At 48.5% G+C, this 23745-nt stretch overlaps 1 protein-coding gene across 1 annotated transcript in view; it reads right to left on the bottom strand.

Moving 5' to 3' along the window:
• The window catches only part of Flt1 (fms related receptor tyrosine kinase 1), a 169994-nt gene extending 153370 nt beyond the window's left edge, over positions 1-16624 (bottom strand). The window contains exon 1 of the mRNA XM_032886730.1: positions 16385-16624. Coding sequence (XP_032742621.1) covers positions 16385-16448 — 64 coding nt within the window. The 5' untranslated portion in view covers positions 16449-16624. The remainder of the gene's footprint in view (positions 1-16384) is intronic.
• Positions 16625-23745: the final 7121 nt, after the last annotated feature.

Here is a 23745-nt window from a genome sequence, read left to right as displayed (position 1 = left end):
ATCTCGGTTTTCCTTGTCAGTAGCAGGAAGTCCGATCCGTTCGGTACCTCCCCCATCAGCTCACGTTCTCCACCAATGCCACAGCTCAGAGGACTGCATGGGAATCTGGGCCCTGATGTCACAGCATAGAGAACGGATCCCAGCGGCTGCTAAGGGCTGTGCTATTGTTCAAGGTGAAAGTCGCACATCATTTCAGGCGAGAACACGTGCATTTCTCATAAAAATTAACACCACGGTAGCTAAAGATGGCTCAGTGGTGCCGTTGCAACAGACATAGATGTAAAACGAACATATATGGGCATATATGAAGTATGTACAATGCTCTGGCCAGCTGAGGTCCATCCTGCAGGTTCCATTGAGAATCAAGAGGACTGGGTAGGATTGCATTGTTGGGTGCAGAAGTAACTGTCATGATTTGCCTGAGTTGCTCTACATATCAGAAGGACAGTGGCCAGCTGTGTAGAATCATAAGTCCCAGTTTGGTTAAGGGTGTCTTCCATATCCTCTGTGAGCAACCAGTTACTAGGCTGAAAGCAGAGAATGGTACTTATGGTGCCAAGTCTCTTCCTTTCCTTACTGTTCAATGCCAACCTCTCAACCATATCTAGACCATGACAACAGTTAAGCTGGAGAGATGGCTCAGGGGTCTAGAGCATTGACTGCTCTTCCCGAGGACCAGGGTTCAATTCCCAGCACTCATGTGGTAGCTCACAACCATGTGTAACTCCAGTTCCAGGGGATCAAACGCCCTCTTCTGGCCTCCATGGGCACTGCACTCATATGGTGCACACACGTGCAGGCACAACCATACATATAAAAATTTAAAAGTCACCAAAGCATATTTTGTTCAAGTTTTAATTCTGAATCCCAATTAGCGCCTCTTTGTGTAATAAAAATGGAGAAGATTGACTGTTGTGCATGCATGTGAACATGTGTACATAAATTCATCCATGTGTATATACATGCATCCATGTGTACATACATGCATGCCTGTATACATACATTATCCATGTGTACATGCATGCATGCATGCATATGTGGTGTACTGAGTTATTCATGAAAGAGAAAACCACAAAAAATAAATAAAACCAACACCAAGTTTCATCCATTTTCTTCAACAGTTCTACCTTTACAATCTAGAGTCCTTTGGACTTGGCTCTCTATACAGGAGATGTTTTAAATCTATTCATTAAAGGGAAGTTGAGACAATTTCTCTCTCTGTAACCAATATTATATATGCAAACCCTCTGCCCTTCAAAACTGAAGTGGCCCGAGGTGGTGATAAAGTGGTCTATCCCAGGAGGTGTTAAAAGGATAACATTTCTAAGCCTCGTTTTTCTTTCTTTTCCTGTTTTTCATATGTGTTCACCATGCGTGGATGTGTATGTGCCTGTTTATAAATATGGGGCACATGTGTGGGGCTACACCAACGTGTTCATTCATGTGCAGATGGTGGCCAAGGCTTGATGTCTAGAACCATCCTCAAATGCCCTTCTCCTTACTCACTGGGGCAAGGTCTCTCAATCAAACACTGGCTCACCCATATGGCCGGTCTCTCTAACTAGCTCGCTCTGGGGATCTCCCGTTTCTATCTTCCAAGGCTGGAATGCCTTTTACGTGAGTTCTAGAGACCCAAACTGTGACCCTCATGTCTGCACAGCAAGCGTACTAGTCACTGAGACATCTCTCCAGATATATGTGCATATATTAAAAATTAATAAAGTCTCCCGAGGATGCTCAGGCTGGCCTAGAACTCACTACGTCACCCAGTGGGAGTGGAACTGTCTTTCCTGCCTCCACATCCTGAGTCCGGAGGTTACAGGCGAGCAGCATCACCCCAGCTAAGCCCAGTGGACACATCTGAACACGCACAGAGTAGAGGAAGCAGTAGAGAACACCGTGTTCTTTTTGTACTTTGTTAATTACTGTATGTGGTGTTTACTGTGTATGTGCGTATGGAGGCCATAGGACAACTTGTAGGAGTTGGGTCTCTTGCTCTAAAACATGGGTGCCAGGGATTGAACTCGGGAAGTCAGGCTTGGCAGCAGGCACCTTTATCCACTCACTGGCCCCTGATTGCTCTCTCAAAAGCCCTTATAACTTAACATGAGCAACAAATAAGCCAATAAATACTGCACTCCTGGGGCCAAACCAACTCCCGCGTGAGGCACACGCACACATCCTAGGCGAGTGTTTACTGCTGTGCCTCACCTCCAGCCCAACAATGATTTCCTTTTAAATTCTCTTGCCTCTGAAAAACTCTACCTTCCTTGACCTCTTTGCTGAGAGGAGAAAACTTGGTTTCACCTTCTTCAATCCTCAGATGTTTTTAGTCTGGTATCTGCCCAGGAAAAAAATCAGAAGTATACATTGGTGTCACATTATGGTTTCTGAAAGGGGTTGTCTGTGGCAAGTATCCGCAGAAGACTCAGAAAATGAGGAGAGACACAGACGCCATCATATGAGGTGTGTCAGCTACGACTAACAGGTTCTACCCAGCTCTGTCCATTTCCTCTAGACCATGGAGGGTCCAGAATGAGAGGAGAGAGCTTTTGACCAGAATGCTCCGCCCTAAGGCAGGGAAAGCAGAGGTTTCCTGGATTCTCGGGTTGGGTTGTCGTACCTAAGGTCTGTGCTGGGGACCTTCACCTGCAGAGAGAGCCTTAGCGGGAGAACCTGACTCCACAACCACATCCGGGAGCCAGCTCTTTAGGGGCGCACGGCTTCTGTTTCCAGTCTCACCCCTGGGTCTGGTGTCAATCAAGACACCCTAGGCAGGGTTGGGGATTTAGCTCAGCGGTAGAGCGCTTGCCTAGCTTGCCTAGCGAGCGCAAGGCCCTGGGTTCGGTCCCCAGCTCCGGGGTGGGGTGGGGGGGAGACCCTAGGCTAGCTCAGCTGGGGCTGAGAAAAGAAAATGGGCTGGACCCAGAGGATGACCAAGAAAGCATAAAAGCAAATTGTCAGACAGACAGACAGACACATACACACACACTCTTGGGTGTGTTCTTCCAACCTCCTCCACTTGCACATTTATGCGCTTAGATAGTGAACAGCAGGATCCTCCTGCAGATGCCTCTGAGGCCTAGAAGAACGGTTTGAGACACAGCTCAAACCTCAAATCTGCCAGCTCAGCATTTCCCGAGTGCCTCCTACCTGACAGGGGGACTACAGCAGCATCGCGGCAGCAAAGATGGCTCAGAAACATTCTGTTGCCTAGTGATTTCCCTACCAGAGCTGACCTCTTAGGAGACACTACTTAGACACAGAACAGTTGATGAGCGAGAAGTCCAGAAGACCTCCGCCATCAACAATCCAAACTCTTCGCACTTTGTGCTTAAGCACACGCTGTTTACCGCTGTCAGTTCCGAACTCTTCACTTTCCTGAGTGGGTCACCTCCGGAAAATTTGCTACACTATCCACAAAGCACAAGGATCTATTCAAGACTAAGCATGAAGCATGGTGAATTAAAACTGTATTTGTTCTCATAAAAAAAAATGAGAGGGCACCTTCTGAGGGAACAGGTTAAAATGTCCTCAAATAAAAGAATCTTCCTGGCACTTGCTTATGTAGACCAGGCTATCCTCAAACCCACAGAGAGCCACCTGCCTCTGCCTCTGTCTCTCTGCCTCTGCCTCTCCCTCTGCACTTTTCTGCCTTCCTCTCTCTCTCTCCTCTCTCTCTCCTCTCTCTCTCTCTCTCTCTCTGCCTCTCTCTCTCTCTCTGCCTCTCTCTCTCTACCTCTCTCTCTGCCTCTGCCCTCTCTCTCTCTCTCCTCTCTCTCTCTCTCTCTCTCTCTCTCTCTCTCTCTCTCGCACCTGCCTCTCTCTCTCTCTCTCTCTCTCTCTCTCTCTCTCTGCCTCCTGAGTGTTGGAACTGAAGATGTGAGTCACACACCAGGCAAAATAAGAAGTCTTCTAAACATGTGTCTAATTGGAATCGGGAGGGTGGTGACTGGCTGTGAATTTGACATGAGAATTAAAGTTGCCATGATCTGTGTTATTCATTATGCAATAATGAGAGAAAACCCAGGATTCCAAATCCTTCCAAGAACAGGCCTTTCTGTGGTATCTCCTACTGAATTTATTGCTACCCCTGAGAAAATGATATATGTGGTCACGGAGTTTGTTAGTTCAGTTAAAGAAAAACTGAAATTTCTGAAGGTTGGCATTCTTGTTCATTTCCCCAGTTTATTTCCAAGTGACTTTGTGTGGAAAGTGCCCTGCTTGGGGTCCTTTTCACAGCAGAGGGAGACACAGAGTGGGGAGGAGACTGCATTTAATTTCTATCTAGCAACGACTTGGTTATAACAGTCCTTAGCCTCAAACCGTGTCACGGCTACTCACATCCCATCTCAGGTAATACAGCTGCTCAGCCTGCAAGCACGGCCTCCTCCCCCAGTTCTAGAAGAATTCCCTATGGACAGGAGGCTAACACTGTAAAAATCCTTAAAAGACGGCACTACAGGAAAGTCATCTAAAGCATGTGCATTTGGACACACTTTCTGGCACTTTCCTTGACACACAAACTAAAAGTCCTCAGTAGGTAGCAGGGCAGGATTCTCTCCAGATTCTGATAACTGTGGTCTGCTCTGGGGATAAAACAGTGTCTGTCACTCTCAGGGTGTTAGGACAAACAAATCAATACTTCTTTCTCTTTCTTGACTTTTTGCAGGTCTGAACAGAGAGAGAGAGAGAGAGAGAGAGAGAGAGAGAGAGAGAGAGAGAGAGAGAGGATACCACAAGGTGCAGCTGAGTCCAGCTCAGTCAGAGAGTGCTGTCCAGTGTTTACAGTTGCTCATTGTCCAGCCCAACAGCACAACACAAACACACATACACACAAACATACACACACATACACATATACACACTCACACGCATACACACAAACATACACACACATACACATATACACACTCACACGCATACACACAAACATACACATATACACACACTCTCACATACATACACACAAAAACATACACAAATACACACTCATACACATACACAAAACATAAACACAATCACACTCAAACACACACAAACATCATATATGTACATTTACACATACTCTCACATACACTCACACACATATATATACATAAACACACATAAATATACACATATATTCATACTCAATACTCATATAAACATATAAACACAAATATAAACATATATACACTCACATATACTTATATAAGAATATCTACACTTACATATACACATATACACTCTCACATACATACAAACATACACAATTGCACACACACAATACACAACCATACACATACACACTCACATACACACACTCACACATACATATACACATACACACAGACATATATACACACACACTAACATACACATACACACACTTGCACATATACACACTAACATACATATACACACACATATATATACACATTCACACACAAATACACATATATATACACCTACACACACAAACATCATAATGCACACTCATACAGACTCTCACATACACATACTCTCACACACATATATACACACATACTAAATATGCACATACATTCACACATAACACTCATATAAACATATATGCACACATAGACATATATACACTCACACATACTTATATAAACATATCTACACCTACTACACACTCCCACACACACATATACACATACACACAAGCTTCCAGTGTCATTCACTACACAAGAACCGGGATGAGAAAATCAACCCCGGACTGGAAACAACTGTCTCTTCCAAAGGCCTTTGAACTATTGTCTTCCCACAGATGCGTTGACTTTTTATTCTAATCCCCAAAACAAAACCCGTTGCCTTTTCTGGAATCCCAAGGCCTCCCCGGTCAAGCTACTTTAGGAAAATGTCGGGGAGAGGGCTGATTTTGAAGGCAAGAAAAACACGTTTGAATTGCAGCCTAACGATCCACAGTGTGTGGCTCTCAGCAAGTCATCCAATTATCCCCCTGCCTCAGGGTTCCATCAAAGCTGAAAGTGCGGATGTTGGATGGTTACCAAGAAGCCTGTATGCTTCAAGCCTGCAGAGGAGTCTCCCTGAATCCGGATCTCTTCCTCTTCCCCTTCTGGGGAACAGAATGAGTGTCCACCCTCCCTCTGGTACACGGAGCATTTACCTTCGTGTGGAACACACTTCTGGACATGGCCGCTTCACCCCGAGGAAGCACTGAGTCTCTGAGAGCATAGGGTGTAGAGGGTGCTGGAGGAGCACGGGGTTCCTGGAAACCATCAGAGGGCAGCCCTGGCTTTTACCACGGGGTTCCTGGAAACCGTCAGAGGGCAGCCCCAACTTTAACTCCAGACCCTTTCCATGAGAGCTTTGCCAGATTCAGGTACCACCATCAGCCCATGGATGACCCTTTGCACTTTGGAAGGACACGTTATACCATGCTCATAATGGCTTTGGGGATCCTAGTCTGACATCTCCGTGAGTGTTCTTGGTTATCCACGATAAGAAAGCCCACAGGGAGAAAAGTCTGCCTTAATCGAGATCTTAACAGTATCTTCAACACACGCTGGTGAAATCTCCCAGGGCCATTTTAAGATGGAGTAGCAGAGGCCTCTCACATTCCGTGAGGATGACAAAACTCCAAGGACAGACTGACTGGGGCGCCCCAGCGAAAGCAGACACCGCCTCTGAACCCCAGGAAGGCTCTTTCTCCTTCTCTGCTTTTCAATTGGATTGCACAACACCAAGAGGGAACTCAGGGACTGACAAAAGCAGGTTCAAATAAGTCCAGCGTTCCATACTACCAGAGACAGCCATCACTTTCCTAGAAGCTTGGTGTACCAAAGAGAGCCTCTGTACCCTGCTTCCACTTGGCACCAATGTGGTGGCAATAAAGGTGGGACCGTGACGTTCACCACAGTGTCAGTAGGAACCACTCAGTGCCGTGAGAGCCATACCTACTCCTGGGGCCCAGTGAGATGTGTAAGCAAAAGCGCCTGTCAGTTGGGGTAGAGCTCGCTTCACACACCCTCCCACCACAGCTTCTCTGTCTCTACAGAAAAGGGTCAAGGGTCATGAATCCATGGGCTAAGACCTCAAGAAGCGACAGAGCTGCAGAGCATGGTGGCACGTGCTCTTAATCCCAGCACTAGGGAGGCAGAGGCAGGCAGATCTCTCTGATTCTGAGGCCACAACTTGAGTTCTAGGGCATCAAGGGCTATATGGGGAGGCTTTAGCTAAAACCAAACCAAACCAAACCAAAACACAAAGAAGAAACATAGGAGGAAGAGGAGGAGCAGAAGGAGGAACAGGGGGAGGAAGAAGAGGGAGAAAGGAAGGAATGTGGAGGAGGAGAAGGGAGAGAGGGAAGAAGGAAAGGGGGGGGAGCTGTTGACACTCAGTCTCCAGGACCAGCTGACTCTCTCACTGGAGTCACAATAATCCTAAGAGTCTGCTCTGCCAACGTAGCGTGCCAAGTTAACCCAGGCCTGTGTGCCACGAACAAGATTTATGAATGGGAACCCTGTCCCATAGGTCAGTGTAGCATCTTGCCCAGGCCCCGTTGTAAGGGCCAAGACATTTTTTTTTAGCACTCACTATTATTTATCAGCTACTATAATTTTCTTAGTCAAACTGTAGCCAAGACGGAAAAGCAACGTGCAAGTGTCGAACGGAGCTGTCCCTCCCCTCAGAAGAAGCCACCTCCCCAGCCAAGAATCTGGGCCAGGTCTAGCTTCAAGCAATAGAATGTGACAGGGTGATGTGGGAATTCCAAAACGCAGGCCTCCAGACACTTTGCAGTCTGGACAATGAACTGTAGAAAAGCTCCCGCCTCCGTGACACAGAGCCCCAGCTGGACCACTGAGGGAGGAAAGGCCACACGGGAGGGGACCCGAGTACCAAGTTCTCAGGGAAACTGCCTTGGACGGTGGCTGTCCAAGAGACCCAGGCAGGCGCTAAAGGGCCAGATACCAGCAAAGAGCCCAGATGCCCAACCTGCAGCATTCTGAGATGTATCAACTGACATGGCCACCAAGTGTGGGGACAGCTTGCTACGTTCCCATGGATGGAAGATACAAATAGCTATTAGCCTCCTCCCTGCAGAAACTAGGGGCTGGGTACTCTTGTGTCTGAGGATAACGGCACCACCCATGACCCCATCGAACTCCCAAGAAGAATCCCTAGTATTCTCGAGAAAAGGGATTTGGTGTCTCCCAAGCAGGATTCAAGAATCACATCCCCCCGTAGCTTTGGACAATGCAGATCCGACCGTCTTGTATCAGCGCTTTTTCCTAGCAGGTCCAGAAGTCAGTCACCCAAGTCAAGGGCACTGACCGAAGTCGGGGAGACAGAGAGAGTCTCCAGAGTGAAAACGAAGCATCAGTCATTCCTCACACAGCATCTTGCAGAGCCCACAGCAACGCCTTGGGATGGGACCATGACCAGTGATGAACTAGGAAGAGGGGGGCTGAGTGCCACGTGAAGGAAAACAGGGTTGGGGGACACTGATGGCTGTGTTGTCTAAATTTGCATTCAATCCCGGCTTCTAGCTCCTGCCGTCCAACCATCAGAACACAGCCACTCTTAAGGCAAATCGATTTAGTCATTGCCTGGACACACTCGGGGGCTCCGTCCTTGGTGTCTAGGTATTTCCTCTGACAAAATCCCACTCTTTCTAGTGGGAAAACGGTTTCCTCCCCACCAGTCTAGACATAATTTCTTTAGCGTCTGCTCCAGATCAATACCTGGATAGTTTGTCTCCCACATGTCCAGGCCCCGATAACGAGCCCTAGGTCTGTGGTCCCCAAGGACACCAGGTCTCTCAGCTCCCCCCAGAATTTGTTAGAGAAGCAAACTTCAGAGGGTGGGAGGATGGCTCAGGTGCAAAGCACTTGCTGCCCAAACCTGAGGACTTTAACCAAAGTCTCTAAACCGCGGAGCCATCTCTCCAGCCCTTTCGTTGTCATTCTCAGTCTGAGCTGGCTACTGGAATCCTCTCGGGCTTTAAAATGGTCAATACTCAGGTCCCACCAAAATCATGGAGTAAGCTAGTTAGAGGCATCTTTTTTTTTTTTTTTTTTTTTTTGAGCTGAGGACCGAACCCAGGGCCTTCCGCTTGCTAGGCAAGTGCTCTACCACTGAGCTAAATCCCCAACCCTGGAGTAAGCTAGTTAGGGATGCTGAGGCAGTGAACAGGTACTTACGGCTCCTAAAGGAGACAAACAGGCTGGAGACCAGGGCTCTATAGTTAACGGATTCTCCAGTCATCCTTTGGCGGGCTAAGTCCTCATCATGGTTTCGCTGAAAGTGGTGTCGGGTTTGAGTGACTTTGTGTTTGTGTACAAGGAGAACCAGGTCATGCCAGGTTCACTTGAGGCCTCTTTGGACAAAAAAAGAATCTGGTCATTGTTAAAGCTTTGCCTTTGCAGGCTGCACGGGTGGGTCTGTGGCTTGAAAGGAAATCCCATGCAGATCCCACCCATGCGGTGGAAAGGTAGACCTGGGAGCAGTGTGAATATCTGTGGAGAGGCTCTAAAGTGTTCGCCAGGGCTGTGCCATGGCGAGGCCAGGCAGAGTACGGGTGCAAAACACACTGGCCTCCCAGCCAGAAGTCGACCATGAGGTCCGGCAGCCACAGTACCAGGCAGTGATCCCCCACTTTGCTGTCAAAGATTCTGGAGAATGGTGGTGAACACCCCTGGTGTTCATTCGAGTGTTTGGAAGCAAATGCTTCATAGAGCTTCATTTCTTGTTAAAGCTCGGATAGTTAATGCTGTTCTCCCCCAAATCCATGTTCTCCGAGACACTGATCATTTGGTTAGTTACTGCATCCTTAGGATGACATCTACCTGCTGTGATTGGAGGGGGGAGCTAAGCCTGAGTCTGTGTGAAGAGGTTAGGAACAGGATGCGGAAGTCCCATGTGGGAGCCAGGAAACGCTAGGGGCCAGCCTGGCCTTTGTCTCCTAATCACACAGCCAAAGGCCATCACTAGGGAGTGAGGGCAGAGATGGTCCTGGAGATGACCACAAATCCCTCACTTAATAAATAAAAAGCACATGGGGATTTTGAAAATGACCAATTCTGATAGACTCTGTGTGTGTGTGTGTGTGTATGTGTGTGTGTGTCTGCACACGCATGTATGCACATACACTGATACTGTTGGCTATAGAACATATTATATTAAGAATACTGGAGCATGTTCAGGGTGTGGGTAGGATGGAGAAAAGGACCGACTTCAGCTCAGACCATAGATACAGATTTCTTTTTTAATTTACTGATGGGAGCTAGAGAGGGGGTTCAGAGGTTAAGAGGACTGGTCACTCTTCCAGAGGACCCAGATTCAATTCTCACACCCACACGGTGGCTCACAAACATTGGTAACTCCTGTTTCAGGGTATCTGACACCCTCACACAGATATGCATGCAGGTTAAAAAAAATACCAGTGCACATGAAATAAAAGTAAATAAATAAATATAGAAGCAAAGAAATAAATTCAGAGGTTGTAGTTTTATTGTCAGTTATTTGTCTGGTTTATTCTTTGAGTTTAATGTTTTCATCTAAAATATTGATGCGTGGACCTGGAGAGACGGCTCACAGGTTAAGAGCACTGGCTGCTCCTCCAGAGGTCCTGAGTTCAACTCCCAGCAACCACAGGGTGGCTCACAAACATCTGTAATAGGGTCTGATTCCCTCTCCTGGTGTGGGTAAAGACAGAGCGCTCATATACATTAAATCGTAAATAAATCGTTTGTTAAAATGGTGTGCATGTGTCTGCATGTCAGCCCTGTGTGGGGTTCTTTCCGAGACTCGAAGAAAGCATTGATCTTCAGGAGCTGAAGGTGGTTACAAGCTCCCAACATGGGTGCTGGAACTGAACTCTGGCCTCTGGGAAAGTAACTGCTCTTAGTCACCGAGTCATCCTTCTGGCCCTTAATTTCCTTTCAATTGTTAACGGAGAAAATAATCGCATGCTTATGGGGTAAGGTGTGATGCCCCACATGCAGACAGCTCTTGGGAAGAATCCATTAAATAATCCCAGAGGCCCAGTGGGCAGACCAGAACACAAGAACAAACAGGAATGAAAGCATCCCTGACTCTCAGAGGCGGCTGTGAGAGGGCTGTGTGGTGACCTACTCATGTCTCCTCTCCGGCAACATTTCTGAAGGATCCAAGAACTTAGGCACAGGCTCTTCCCCAAAGAGGAAAGGCACAGGCAGCTAACAGGCAAACAGTGCAGGTGAGAGACCTACAGGAAGCTGCATACTCGGTCCAGGGAGGGCAGGGAGAAGCCCTCATTCTGTCTGGCTACCGGGAGGAGCTGCCCTGCTGCCCAGGGTTTCCCAGGGTGGGAGGGAGGGAGGGAGGGAGGGAGGGAGGGATTGACAAGGAGCCCAATGAACTCAGAGGTGGTCCAGCAGTAGGAAAGAGGGGCAGAGTTAACATAGGTGGGACAGAAGGTGGAGGGACCAAATGACAGATTAAATCGGCACCATAAACCATGGCTACTCCAAAGAAGGAGCCCAAGGGCTCATAAGGAAAATTAATCTTCTCTTAGATAACTTCATGGGCTACTAAGCGGCTATAGATTTTAAATTTGTTTGTTTGGACTTTTTTGGTTTGGTTTTGGGGTTTTTTTTTTTTTTTTTTTTTTTTTGGGTTTTTTTTTTTTTTTTTTTTTTGGGTTTTTTTTGTTTAGTTTTGTTTTGTCTTGGTCTTTTTGAGACAGGGTTTTTCTGTGTTGGCCTGGCTGAGATCAGGGGCTTGTACCACCGGGCACTGAAGTTGTTAATTTAACTCCTTGGGAAGGAGTGGGACACGAGCTTTAACAATCTCATGGTTAAGGAGATGGTGGGAGAGTAGCTCAATGGTAGAGCCTTCGTTGAATCACTGAGAGAGCCTAGATTTGACCCCCGGCACCACAAAATACTACTGCTGCTGCTACTACTACTACTACTACTACTACTACTACTACTACTACTACTACTATTACTACTACTATAAATGTATGCAGATATTACGGTTTAATGAATATCTGGGTCTCCCCACTTTGTTCTCGAGGAGGATATGCACAAAAGCAGAAGAAATGTGGACTACGGGTGGACCTTCAGGGTGTCATCCTGGGTCTGCCACTGGCCAACTTCGGAGCTGGAAAATATCACAGAACCGCTGTACCCGCCAGGAGCTGAGCCCCAAGGCGCTCTCACAACAAATGTGTGTGAGAGAGACAAGATGAGTCTCCCTCGCAAGGAGCCTGACATGGAAGACAGAGGCAGGAATCAGAAATGGTCTTCAAGCATCCAGGTTTGCAAAGGCGGATGGGAAATGGCCAGGAATTCTTGACGTCCCCCCCACCCCCACATCCGCCCAGCAACAATGCAGGATATCTAACTCACTGTCTTCAGCAGACTGAGTAGAACCATTTCCTTAATGGACACCCACACACACGCCCCCGACGGTGCCGCATGCTAAATCAGAGGTTCTCTCTCCGGTTCCTTCAAATACTCCATTCCTCCCATTTCCTTCCCTTCCTTCAGTCTGGAATGAGGTTCAGCAATTTAATGTTCAATCAGCGTGCTGAATCCAAGGAACCACTGGATTTGGCTTCCACCGCTGTCCTGGAAAGCAACTGGCAGGGCCGGAGTCTTTCCTCAGGAGCCGCTCTGCTCTGCTAAGCTAAACCAACATGTCAGCTGCTCCTGGTATAATTTTTACTTAAAATAAAGAGAGCCTAGTGTGTTCTTCAAATATCCTCTTCCGCTATGCACAGTATCAAGTACATTGAAAAATGGTTCTTAACCTGCGATGACCACACATCACCTACTGTGTGCTGGGCCAAGCCCCTGCTCACCAGTTCCCAGCTTCCTGAATCCCTTTTCACCCCTGGGTTCACTCTTGCACACATTAAGAGCACCACAGAAACCACTTGCTCTGTTTCTGTTCTCTCTTAGCTTGACTGCAAAGCCAGGGTAGGGATCAGCCACAGTTCTGTTGGGTTACACCGCACAATTTCCTTCCAAGGAACCACTTTTCCAGAGGGAAGGAGGCAAGTGTCACTATAAAGCCTTTTGGGGGGAATAGATATATCACTCAAGTTCCACATTATATACATTCGAGGACTCAGAAATGTCCCCAAAGTTTTAGAGAGGGGAAAAAAATAATTACTTGGTTAGTCTTTTAGAAGTCACAAAAATAAGTTTAATTATTAAATAAGAGGTTTAGCAGTAGCCTTGCTGTAATCTGGAACAGTTTTAGAACATAGCTGTTTTAAAAAACAAACAAACAAACAAAAACTAATAAATATTAACTTTTTTTAAAGCAAGAAATACGGGTAGGGGGTTAAAGCGACAGATAGCCTCCATGTGGTTAACGTGACTTAGTCCCTGTCGTAGTTACGCATTCTGCTGAGGGAAAAAAAAAAAGGCCCACGCTAATGATCTATGGCTGAGGCATCTGGGATGGCCTCCTCCACCAGCCTCCCACCCCCCCAAAAAAGGAAGCCCACTAAAGACCAGGTTAATTGGTTGGTCTAGAACTTTCTACCAGAGAAAAGGATCAGGTGTGATTCCTGACAGCAACACCCCAGCTCGGCAGCCACGGTGTCAAACGGCTTAGCGCCCATTAGCAGGCATAGGAATGGCAGGGAAGCTGGAAAACGGAAGGACCCCGTTCTGTTTGCCTTGTGGAATTCAGTCACTGAATTTTAGAGTTGAAAAGGAGCCTTCGGGAAATCAACCATATTTTTAGGTCAGGCAGTGGTGGCCCACACCTTTCATCCCAGCACTGAGGGGGCAGAGGCCAGCCTGGTCTACAGAGTAAGTTCCAGGAGAGCCAGGGCTACACAGAGAAACTCTTGCATAGAGGGGGAAAAAAATCAACTATATTTTTTAATTTTGCCAATTTTTAAAAGAAAAAAAAGCCAGTTGGGGAATCATTTGAAAAGAAACTATATAGCCTATTAAAGACTTTTCAACCAGGAAAAAAAGTTAATGCTGCACTAAAAAGATTTTTTTTTCAAAGAAACCCTAGTTCACAGTTTATCTGCAAGATGACTGATCAGTTGGAAAGCAACATGAACCATGAGTCCCATTTAAAATATGCCATTTCGGGAAAAGCACAGCTCTGTAAGTCTTGGAGAAAAAAATAGAAACCACTATGTAAAACTATGTATGAGAAATGCATATTCAATTTTGGAATAGGTATTATTATTATTATTATTATTATTATTATTATTATTATTATTATTATTATTATTATTATATCGAGAAAGGGATTCCCTGTGTTGTTCACGCTGACTTTAATGGCTTCAGAGCCAATGTCTCTGGTTAGAACTCACCATCCCTCTGCCTTAGGTCTTGAGTTCTTGGAATACAGATGTAGCCCTCACACCTGGCTGTTAATATTTGCATAATTTTTATTTTAACTCAGTTACCATACACACACCCCAATCCCACAATTTAAGTATTTCTAACTAGTTCTACCAAACTCTAAATGTTAGCTGCCTAAAGAAAAGTAAGGGAGGAGGGAGAGGGAAGGATAAAGGGGAAGAGAAGAGAGAGAGAGGAGAGAGAGAGAAGAGAGAGAGAGAGAGAGAGAGAGAGAGAGAGAGAGAGAGAGAGAGAGAGAGGTGAGCAAAAGAGAGTGCTCGCTGGTGTGGTGTTAATCAAGGGTATGGAGCTAAACAAGAGTGTGGTGTCTTAAACCTTGAACAGGAGACTGAACTTTTTAAGAGACAGTGGTCTACATAGCTACAAAGAGGACCCGAAAGTATTGTAGTTGGTAACTAATAAATATCGAGGCTCTAACACCCGATGGGGCTCAGCGCCTGGCTAGCCGGTGCAAAGCGACTCCGTACGTACCCGTACTATTTCTGTACTGCTTCAATCTGCCTCTGCTGGTCTCAACCCCATATAAAATTACGCTTAGCTAAAACCAACCACGCTTTAAAGTTTAAAAGTAAAGACACGTGTGCGAAGCAGAAAATCCAATGAAACATGTGTTTTCCCCCTCTGTAACCTGGGGGTTTGCAGTAATTTTTAAGCTAGCTTTTGCCTTTATACAGTAAACTAGTATTTAAACTCTCTAAGCGATTATATTTCGAATAAGCAGCTCTTCAAAAACATTCGAGAAATAGAAAATACAAGAACTCGTTTAATATCATTGTTCTAGAACCTAGCCAGCCCACATCGAGTTCTGGCTTTACCATTTCAATCCATTTTAATTATAAACCCCTGCTCATTACTTTGAAAGGAAGTGCAGTCTTCTCATTCCTAAAGGCTCGTTCTTACTGCCTTTAAAATCCGTGTTGCCTTTCTTTCTGGGGCCATTACAATCCTGACTCTTTCTTCTCTACCTTTTTTTTCCCAACCACGTTGCTTTAAAGAAAGGTGTTCTGGTATCTGGCTCTGCGCAAAGCGACCTCACAGGATCCTTCGCCCCTCGCGCCTGTAGATCTGGAGTTAAGAGTTCCCGAGCTCCATCCAGCTTTTTGACCCCCGGATGACAACGGTCTCCACATTAAATGCCCTTAAAATCTGCTGGTCCCTGGTCCGTCCTCCCCTCCACCTCCCGAGCGCTTTTCACGTCCCAGTGAAGGCATACCTCACCTACTCCTTAAACCACAGCTTTCGGTCCAAATTGCCAGGTCTTCCCCCCTTCATTCATAACCTAAAGGTAGGGCTTAAATTCCCAAAACTTGAAGACTGGACCCTAGGCTGCCGGTCGCTTTGAGTCACTCACGCCGACGACCTGGACCGCACACCGGCCCGCACCCGCGGAGGCCCCACCCGAGAGACAGCGCTCAGCGAACTGCGGGGAAGAAACTGTGCCGGCTGTGCGTTCCCCAACTTCCTCCGGACGGTCCCAAGCGGGTACGGGAACCAGAGTTGGCCCTTTGCTGGCTCTATCTGCTCGCCGCGGGCACGGGATCCTTCCCAAATTTGACCTCCTTTGCTCTGGTAGAGCGAGATCATCGCTATCGAGCCCTCTGTCCAGCCCCGGGCAGCCTCTCTGACATCTAGCTCGCTCTAGCTAACCCTAGAGGACTCAGCCTCAGCCTGGGAGCAGGCTCTGGATGCAAAAAGGTCCACCCGTGTGGTGATCTGCACTTCCAGAGTCTACGGAGCGAGCGCCTACCCGAGAGCCGGGCAGGGGACAAGCGGCTCCGGGTGCACTCCGCAGATAATCTGGCTCTGACCCCAGCGCGGAGCTAAGGAGAGTCTGAACAGTGATGCCAACTTCCAGCGGCGCCCACTGGGGGAGAGGAAAAAAGATGTGTGTCCCGAGGCGTACCCACTGCTACAAGTGTCCCCGGCTCCCGCCGGAGCTCGCTTGCCGGCTTATAGTCTCGCTCTCCCAGACCACCCCGTGGCTGCCCATCCCCACCGAGCTCCAACTCGTGGTCCCCGGCGCGTCTCACCTGTGAGAAGCAGACACCCGAGCAGCGCGCAAGGCAGGACCGCGGTGTCCCAGCAGCTGACCATGGTGAGCGCGACGCGGCCTGCTGGCCCGGTGCCCGCGCTCTCCGAGGCCGACGGAGCAGCCGCCCGAGCCGGTCCCCTCCTGCTCCTGATGGCGTCGCGAGAGCTCTTCTCGCGCCTGCAGCCGAGGTGGTGTCGGGGGCGGAGGGGATCCTCGCAGTCCCGCGTCCGCTAGCCGCTGCGCTCGAGTCCCGGAGTCCGCTCGGAGCCGCCGCCACCACTACCACCACTACCTCCGGGGAGTGTCCGCCACCGCGCTCCGAGCCTCCCGAGGACCTCGCTGAAGAGCAGCCGAGGGCGGGGGCGATTTATAACCTTCCCCAGCCCACTTCCTACCCCGGCACCTCCTTCTAGTGACGTCAAGGGGTCCCCCACCCCTCATCCGCCTCCCCACCTACCCTCTTCTTCCTCCCGGAGGGGCGGGGGCCGGCGAGGGCGGGTGGCCTGGGGGCCGGAGCGCGCGTGCGGTGGCGCTAGGCACGCGGGTCCCGGGGCAGGTTCGCAGGTTCAGCGTCCTTGCTCGGTGCCCTGCTGCCCCCGCCCCTCCTGCCCATCGCTCTCAGGAAATCCTTGCCCAGCTCCCTCCACCGGGCTTACTCAGCTCTGGTGACCGCCCGAAACTGAGGAGGGGACCGGCGAAGTGCACCGCCCTGCCCCCGGGGCGGGAAGTCTTATCCTAGGGAAGCTGGCCGCGCCCCCGCGACGGTGTCCCTGGCACCGAGGAACGAGGCGCAGTCGAGCCCTCTCCTGAGCGGTCCCGCCGGTCCCTGACCCCGCCAGACTGTTCCCAGACGGCGAAGGAAGGCGCCAGAGACCCTCCGCTTAAGGCACTTGGACCCGGAGCGTCCGAAGGAACCGGACGCCTTGCCAGGCACCTTCGGAAAGAGCGCGGGGCCGCGCGGGTCCCAAGGGAGGGGGTCTGTGTCTTTTTCGGCTGCATTAATGCACCCGCCCAAGCCATTTCCTCAACCCTCTGCTTCCTAGAAGCAAAACAAGGAATAACATGTTACCTTTTTAAAAAGCCAAGGCGTGAGACACGCTCCTGCAACTTGTAAAGGGCCAAGAACTTGAACTCTATGTCTGAAACGCTGGATGGAAAAGAAATCTTTTTGGTGGAAGCCGGCTAGCCAAGATGACTGACTCGAATGTTCTTGGAACAAAAACGGGTGAAATTAACTTGAGACACTAGATCATTTACGATGACACTAATTCCACGTTGTTCCTCAATTATGTATCCATTAACTGGAAGGCTGAAGTCGTCCCGGCCTCCCCGGAGCAGCCCGGTCTTGTCCCTGTAAATACTGCAGGTTTGAAAAATAGCTCATTGCAACCTGCCAGATGCCGGTGATAAAATGGCTCCTAAATGGGACCAGAGGCTTTTCCTGAAGGACTAGACTAAATCTCCGGTAGGGAAAGTTGCGCAACCCGAGTTGCCTCACTGCTAAGGGAGTCTGCGCCACCACCCCCTGCAGTTCTCCTAGGGCAGCCGGAGCCGCTGAGCCAAGGCCAGGGAAATTCTTCTCTCCTTCGTGGTCAGGAGCAAGGAAAGGCCGCTATGAGCCGCAGCTCACCTGCGGACTTCCCCTCCCGGTTCTGCTTTCTCTACAACCCTCCACTAGGGCCAGTGCTCCTGCACTCTGCCTCGAATTGCTCTCCCAACCAGGAATCACACGGAATGGCCAGCACTAGGTAATTATAATTCTCCCAACTGAATCTCCAGCCGTCGACGGTTTAAGACACACCCACACAGTCAAACTGTCCCTGTCTCTGAGAGCTCTCGTCACGCCCACACATCTTCCACGAGGTGCGGTGCGCGCAGCCCTTCAAGCAGCAGCAGGTGTTTGGGCTGGAAAGAGTCCGCCCATGGAAACCCTATGCTGCTGAGGCTGGAGGGGCTACGCCGAGCAGGCTGGCAGATCAAGAAACCAAGATACACAACGCAGAGGACGTTCACGATTCTGGAGGGCGTGGAGCCCACCATGAGCACAGAAACACGGGCGTGACTACAGGAGGGAAAGACCAGGGAGGGGAACTACTAACCTAAGGGAAGCGTCCTGTATACAGTCCTCAACGGTTTACTTTAACACGTTGTTTTCAAAAGGCATTTTATGGTTTCGAATACTCAAGGAGACACTGGCGAGTTTGTTGCCAGAAATGATCCCACAATGACTTTATTGAAGCCAGACAGGTATTTGACCGACAGCCAAAACCATCTATAACTTAAGCTGTGCATCAACAATGATAAAATATCGTTCAATTATCTAAGATTAATGGCCTCGTAGTTGAACGTAGCTAAGGTTTATATGCCGTGGTCTTCCGTACGTTCCTCCAATTATTCTTTTGAAAAGTCCCAGACTTTTAATTACAGCCAGCAACTCCCACACTGGTATTTCTTTTAGGCTGCATTTATTATTAATAATAATAATAATAATAATAAATTTAAATGGTACAAACTGGCCATTTCAACTTCACTTTGATATGGAGAATAAAGGATTAAGACCTTTCCCCCAAAAGCAGTAACACCATTGAATAATGGGCTACAGGACTCTTCTAACTAAATCGGTCCTGAAAGAGGTTTTCTAGACACCACGGATGGGAAAGATCAAATTCAACAGCCTGGTATGTATGAAAAGCTATTTGCAGTAGATTATCTGCTTGCTTCCTGACCACGTACAAAAGAACGTTTCATCTCCTGCACGCCTAGCAAAACCAGATACTCTCTCCGGCTATCAGCCACATTCTCCTGAAGTTTCTCTCTTGCCCCTATTCAGGAACACACTGTTGTCCAGTCAGTGGCTTAAATATTCAAGACTGAATAAGGGGGTTGGAGCATCAATAAGAGTGTCAGGAGGGGAACTCAGAGCTGGTCTACAGGGGGAGGGGGAGGGGAGATGAGGAAGAAGAAAAGGAAGAGGAGGAAGAGGCAGGGTGACATTAAGCTCGGTTGCTGAAGAAAAAAAATCCTTGTTGATACACAACACAGAGCTTGTTTACAAGCAGCTGATGATCGTGTCAACTCCGTATGCATCGTTGGAAGAAAAACAAGCAAACAAGCCTCCTGTGACATTTTGGGACAGTGAGGCTCCTTGGTGAGCACCCCAGACCAGACGGTACCTTCCAGTTTTATTGACCAGAAATGGATCAACAGGCTAGAACAACAAGAGAGTCTTGCTTATTTCAGCCATCCAAGGGCTACAGGTACGGTCCAGCAGCAGACCATGGGACACCTAATATGCACGGGGTCCCTAGATTTGGTCTCGGTCCTGTAAGCAGAGAAGCAGAGGGAGATCCTTCCACTCTGACAACTTCTCAAGAACACTGACTGACCGCTCACAAACACAACTTTATCTCTAGGCTCTCTGTCCTTGTCTCCTTGACCACTGCTTAAATGACATGCTCTAGAAATCGCTCCCAGCTTCCACTGGAGGATTCCATTTTACTAACATCCCTGCAGGTGGCATAGACTCCGGACTGAACAAGCATTTATGACGCTATCAGCAAGAGAATTGAAATCCACCGAATGGTAAGATCAGAGGCTAAAGGAGTCCAGCAGGCTGGTGCATCTGCTGGGGAAAGGCAGGAACGCGGTGGGAGCCCCGTAAATGAGGATCTGCCATGAGCCATGAGCCATAGCCAGGCTCAGGCTTGGGGTTAGGGTTAGGGAATCAGGCAATGGCTGCTATCCTGAAAAAGCCATAGGGGTCTCAGACAGGAGGAAGTCTTGTAAGAGACCTCGATAGGAAGGTGTTCATGAGCGCAATATCCATCCTCTTAAAGTTTAGGGTTCTGTTTTTTGTCTTATAGACAGGGCCTCACCATATAGCCCTAGCTGGCCTCAAATTCATTACGTAGACCAGGCTGGCCTGGAACTCACACAAAGATCTGCCTACCTCTGCTTCCCTGGTGTTGGGATTAAAAACATGAATGGGGGGGGGGCTGGAGAGATGGCTACGTGGTTAAGAGCACTGACTGCTCTTCCAGAGGTCCTGAGTTCAATTCCCAGCACCCGCATGGTGGCTCACAACCATCTGTAATGGGATCTGATGCCCCCTTCTGGTGTGTCTGGAGACAGCTGAAAACAGTGTACTCATATACATAAAATAAATAAATATTAAAAAAGAATAAAAAACAATGAATGAATTAAAAACTACCATGCCTAGCTAAGACAGATTGACTACACACTCACTCAATATGTGAGAGAGAGAGAGAGAGAGAGAGAGAGAGAGAGAGAGAGAGAGAGAGAGAGAGCGAGCGCGCATGTGTCATGTGCATAAGTTCAGGTACCCACGAAAAGCTGTTTATCTCCCAAGCAAGGAGAGGGGTCTATGGAAAGTTCTAGAAATGAGCAAAGAGAGCTAGATGTTCAGATGGCCAGTACACTGGGTGGACGAAAGCTGGGGAGATGAGCCCCCAGCTCCATGCGCACGGACATCATCAGCTTCTGCCTCCAGGACACCCTGGCTCCTGCCTTCCCTGGCCCAGGTTGGCACTGCTAGTGCTGATAGGATCTTTGCACTTCTTCCGGACTCTTTCTTGATGCTGTTTACCTAGCTCTGGACTCCTGTTTGCTTTGTTTGTTCCCCCTCTTCCTACAGCAGCGTGCTTTCTGGGTTGCCATCAAGACCACGGGCTAGTTGCTCAAGACTCATGTGCCCTGGGTGGGCAATGAACTTTTCATTTTCTTGCTTTAAAATCGCTAACTAGGAATACAGCAGAATAGATCGCCGAGAGAGCGAATCAGGGAGAGGACGTTCTGCAAATCATGGAAAGGTGGCTCATTCTTTTCTGTCTCTATTCCCGGGTGCAGGTTCAGCAAGGGCGGCGGCAGGTAAACTGGTCATCAGCCACTGAGTCCTACTTGGAAACAGTGAGCCTACAAGAACTAGACCACCAGGATTTACTCAAGGCCATCCAGAAAAAGAAAGAAATCACAACAACAACAACAACAAACTAGCCTGGTGGTGCTGGCATACACCTTTAATTCTATCACTTGGGAGGCAGAGGCAAGTGGAGCTCTGAGTTCCAGGACAGCCTTGCATGGTGGTGTAACCCTTTAATCCCAGCACTTGAAAAGCAGAGAGGGAGGATCTCTGTGAGTTCGAGGCCAGCCTGGTCTACAAAGCAAGTCCAATGTGTGTGTGTGTGTGTGTGTGTGTGTGTGTGTGTGTGTGTGTGTATGTATGTATGTATATGTATATATATATATGAATATATACATACACACACATATATTTTTTTCAGGGCTACACAGAGAGACCCTGTCTCAAAACAAACCAAAAAGTAAAAGGGTAACATTAAGAAGAGCGGTCCCTAAGAGAGAGAGTACCCCTCAGGGAGCGTGCGGGAGAGTTATCTGGCTACCATTCTGGTTGTCTCAGGACTTTATCTGGCCCCTCACTGACAGCCTTTGTTCTTTCCCCTTATGTTTTGCTCAGGGATTTTCCACTTTAAACACATTTGTTTTTTTTAAAAATTGGAACATGATCTTGAAGAAAAAAATCCAAAGGACGGGCTGAGCTGAAGGCTGTCATTTCAACTGTCAGCAGAGCCACCCTGCGACCACTTCAGGGCAGTCCATGTGAGCTGAGAGCTGTACTTATACTCCATTTTCCCATGCCACCTGCATCGCTCTTAAGTTTAATTGCTGTATCAGCCACCGTTAGACAGTCGGGCTTCCGTATTAGAAATGTCAGCCACCGTTAGACGGTCGGGGTTCCATATTAGAAATGGTTCCAAACTAGAGAGGGTTTGAGAGTGAGTTGCCACTGCTCCTGACCCATGTGTGTGTGCGTGTGCATTTGTGCATGCACGTGTATATGTGTGTGCATGTGCGTGCATTCATGTGTGTGCACGTGTGTGTGCATCTGCATGCATGAGTTCGTGTGTGTGTGCATGTGTGCATGTGTGCATGTGCATCTGCATGCATGAGTTCGTGTGTGTGCCTGTGTGCATGTGCAAGTTTGTGTGTGTGTGCCTGTGTGCATACACATGCATCTGTGTGCACATCTTCAATAGCCTGGCTTCACTGAAAACTTCCCCCAGCTCAGTGCCACACAACCCTGACTGAGAAATCGTAAGGGAAAGGCTCATGGCATCTAATCCAGGAAACATGGTTTTTATTTAGTACTCCCTAAACATGCATGTCTTGAATATATACCCTATACACGTTGAAAGATATAATTATTGCCCTAAATGACCTTATAGTAAACTCCAGGATGTCACATGCACACGAAGCATTAGGAAGCAATCCAGGGCAGTTAAAAAGGAGCTACAGTCATAAGTACTAAGGGGCTCATTCGCCACTATCCTGGGAACCGGTCTTGAAGGTGGTAACAGATTTACATCAGCAGAGAGACAGCAAGCATCCTGGAAGCAGGACAGGATGAAAGCTGTTTCTACAGGAGGAGGAAGAGTGTGGGAGGGAGATAGCCCTTGAGGATGGAAGTGGGGGGGGGCAGGGTGGCGAAGTCTCAGTGGAGAAGGCTGAGGGGTCTCCAGTGTGTTTCCATGTCGTCAGTGCCAACGAGGCTGAAGGAAGAGGACCCACCTGTGAAGAAACAGAACCACGAGGGCACAGATCAAGGAGAGGCACAGGATGTGTGTGCCGGCCCTGTGCTGAGCAGGAGAGGATACAGGGTGGCTCTAGCAAGTGGTTCTGGGTAGAGGTGTCTGGAGTCAGTGAACCCTGAGATAGAAGAGGGAAAATGAAAGGCCCTGGGAGGACTCCACGGTTCCAGGCCACTGTGTGTGTGGTGACAGAGAGACGGGACAAGGGACAACTGAAAGTGACCTGCCCTGTGTCCCTGCCTAAGCTGAGGGAGGGTTTAAAGGGGTAGGTATGGCTCAGGCTTGGACATGGTAAGGAGCCAGAATTCCAACAGGTTCTTGTAATCCTGCATCTACTTATATAAACATGAGACAGACAGACAGATAAGAGATGAGATGGGGAGATACATAGAGGACGACAGTAAGGAGATAATAAAGACAGAGACAGAGAAATGGCAGAGGAGGGCAGGTAGGACTATGGAGAGACCATGCTTGTATAATGGCTGCCTTGCTAGGACATTTAAATGCTGAGCGTCAATGCAGAGGGTGGCTTCGGTGTCCGCTCTGAGTCGGGAAGGGTGGCCAACATCCATCTTTAGTCTTCCTTCTTCAAAAGTTCCCCGAAATCCAGACACACCCTCAGGGCAGGCCTGCTGGCCACATCAGTGGAAGACCAGCCCTTTCCTTCCTGAGCCTCTTCCAGGCTCCTCCTGGCCGGCTTGCCCGGAGGCGCTGCAGAGGCTGCAGCCCAAGT

This window comes from Rattus rattus, chromosome 16, assembly GCF_011064425.1.
Source record: "Rattus rattus isolate New Zealand chromosome 16, Rrattus_CSIRO_v1, whole genome shotgun sequence".
Lineage (NCBI taxonomy): Eukaryota > Metazoa > Chordata > Mammalia > Rodentia > Muridae > Rattus > Rattus rattus.
Note: the sequence above shows the minus strand (reverse complement) of the source record. Positions and strands in the feature narration are given on the sequence as shown.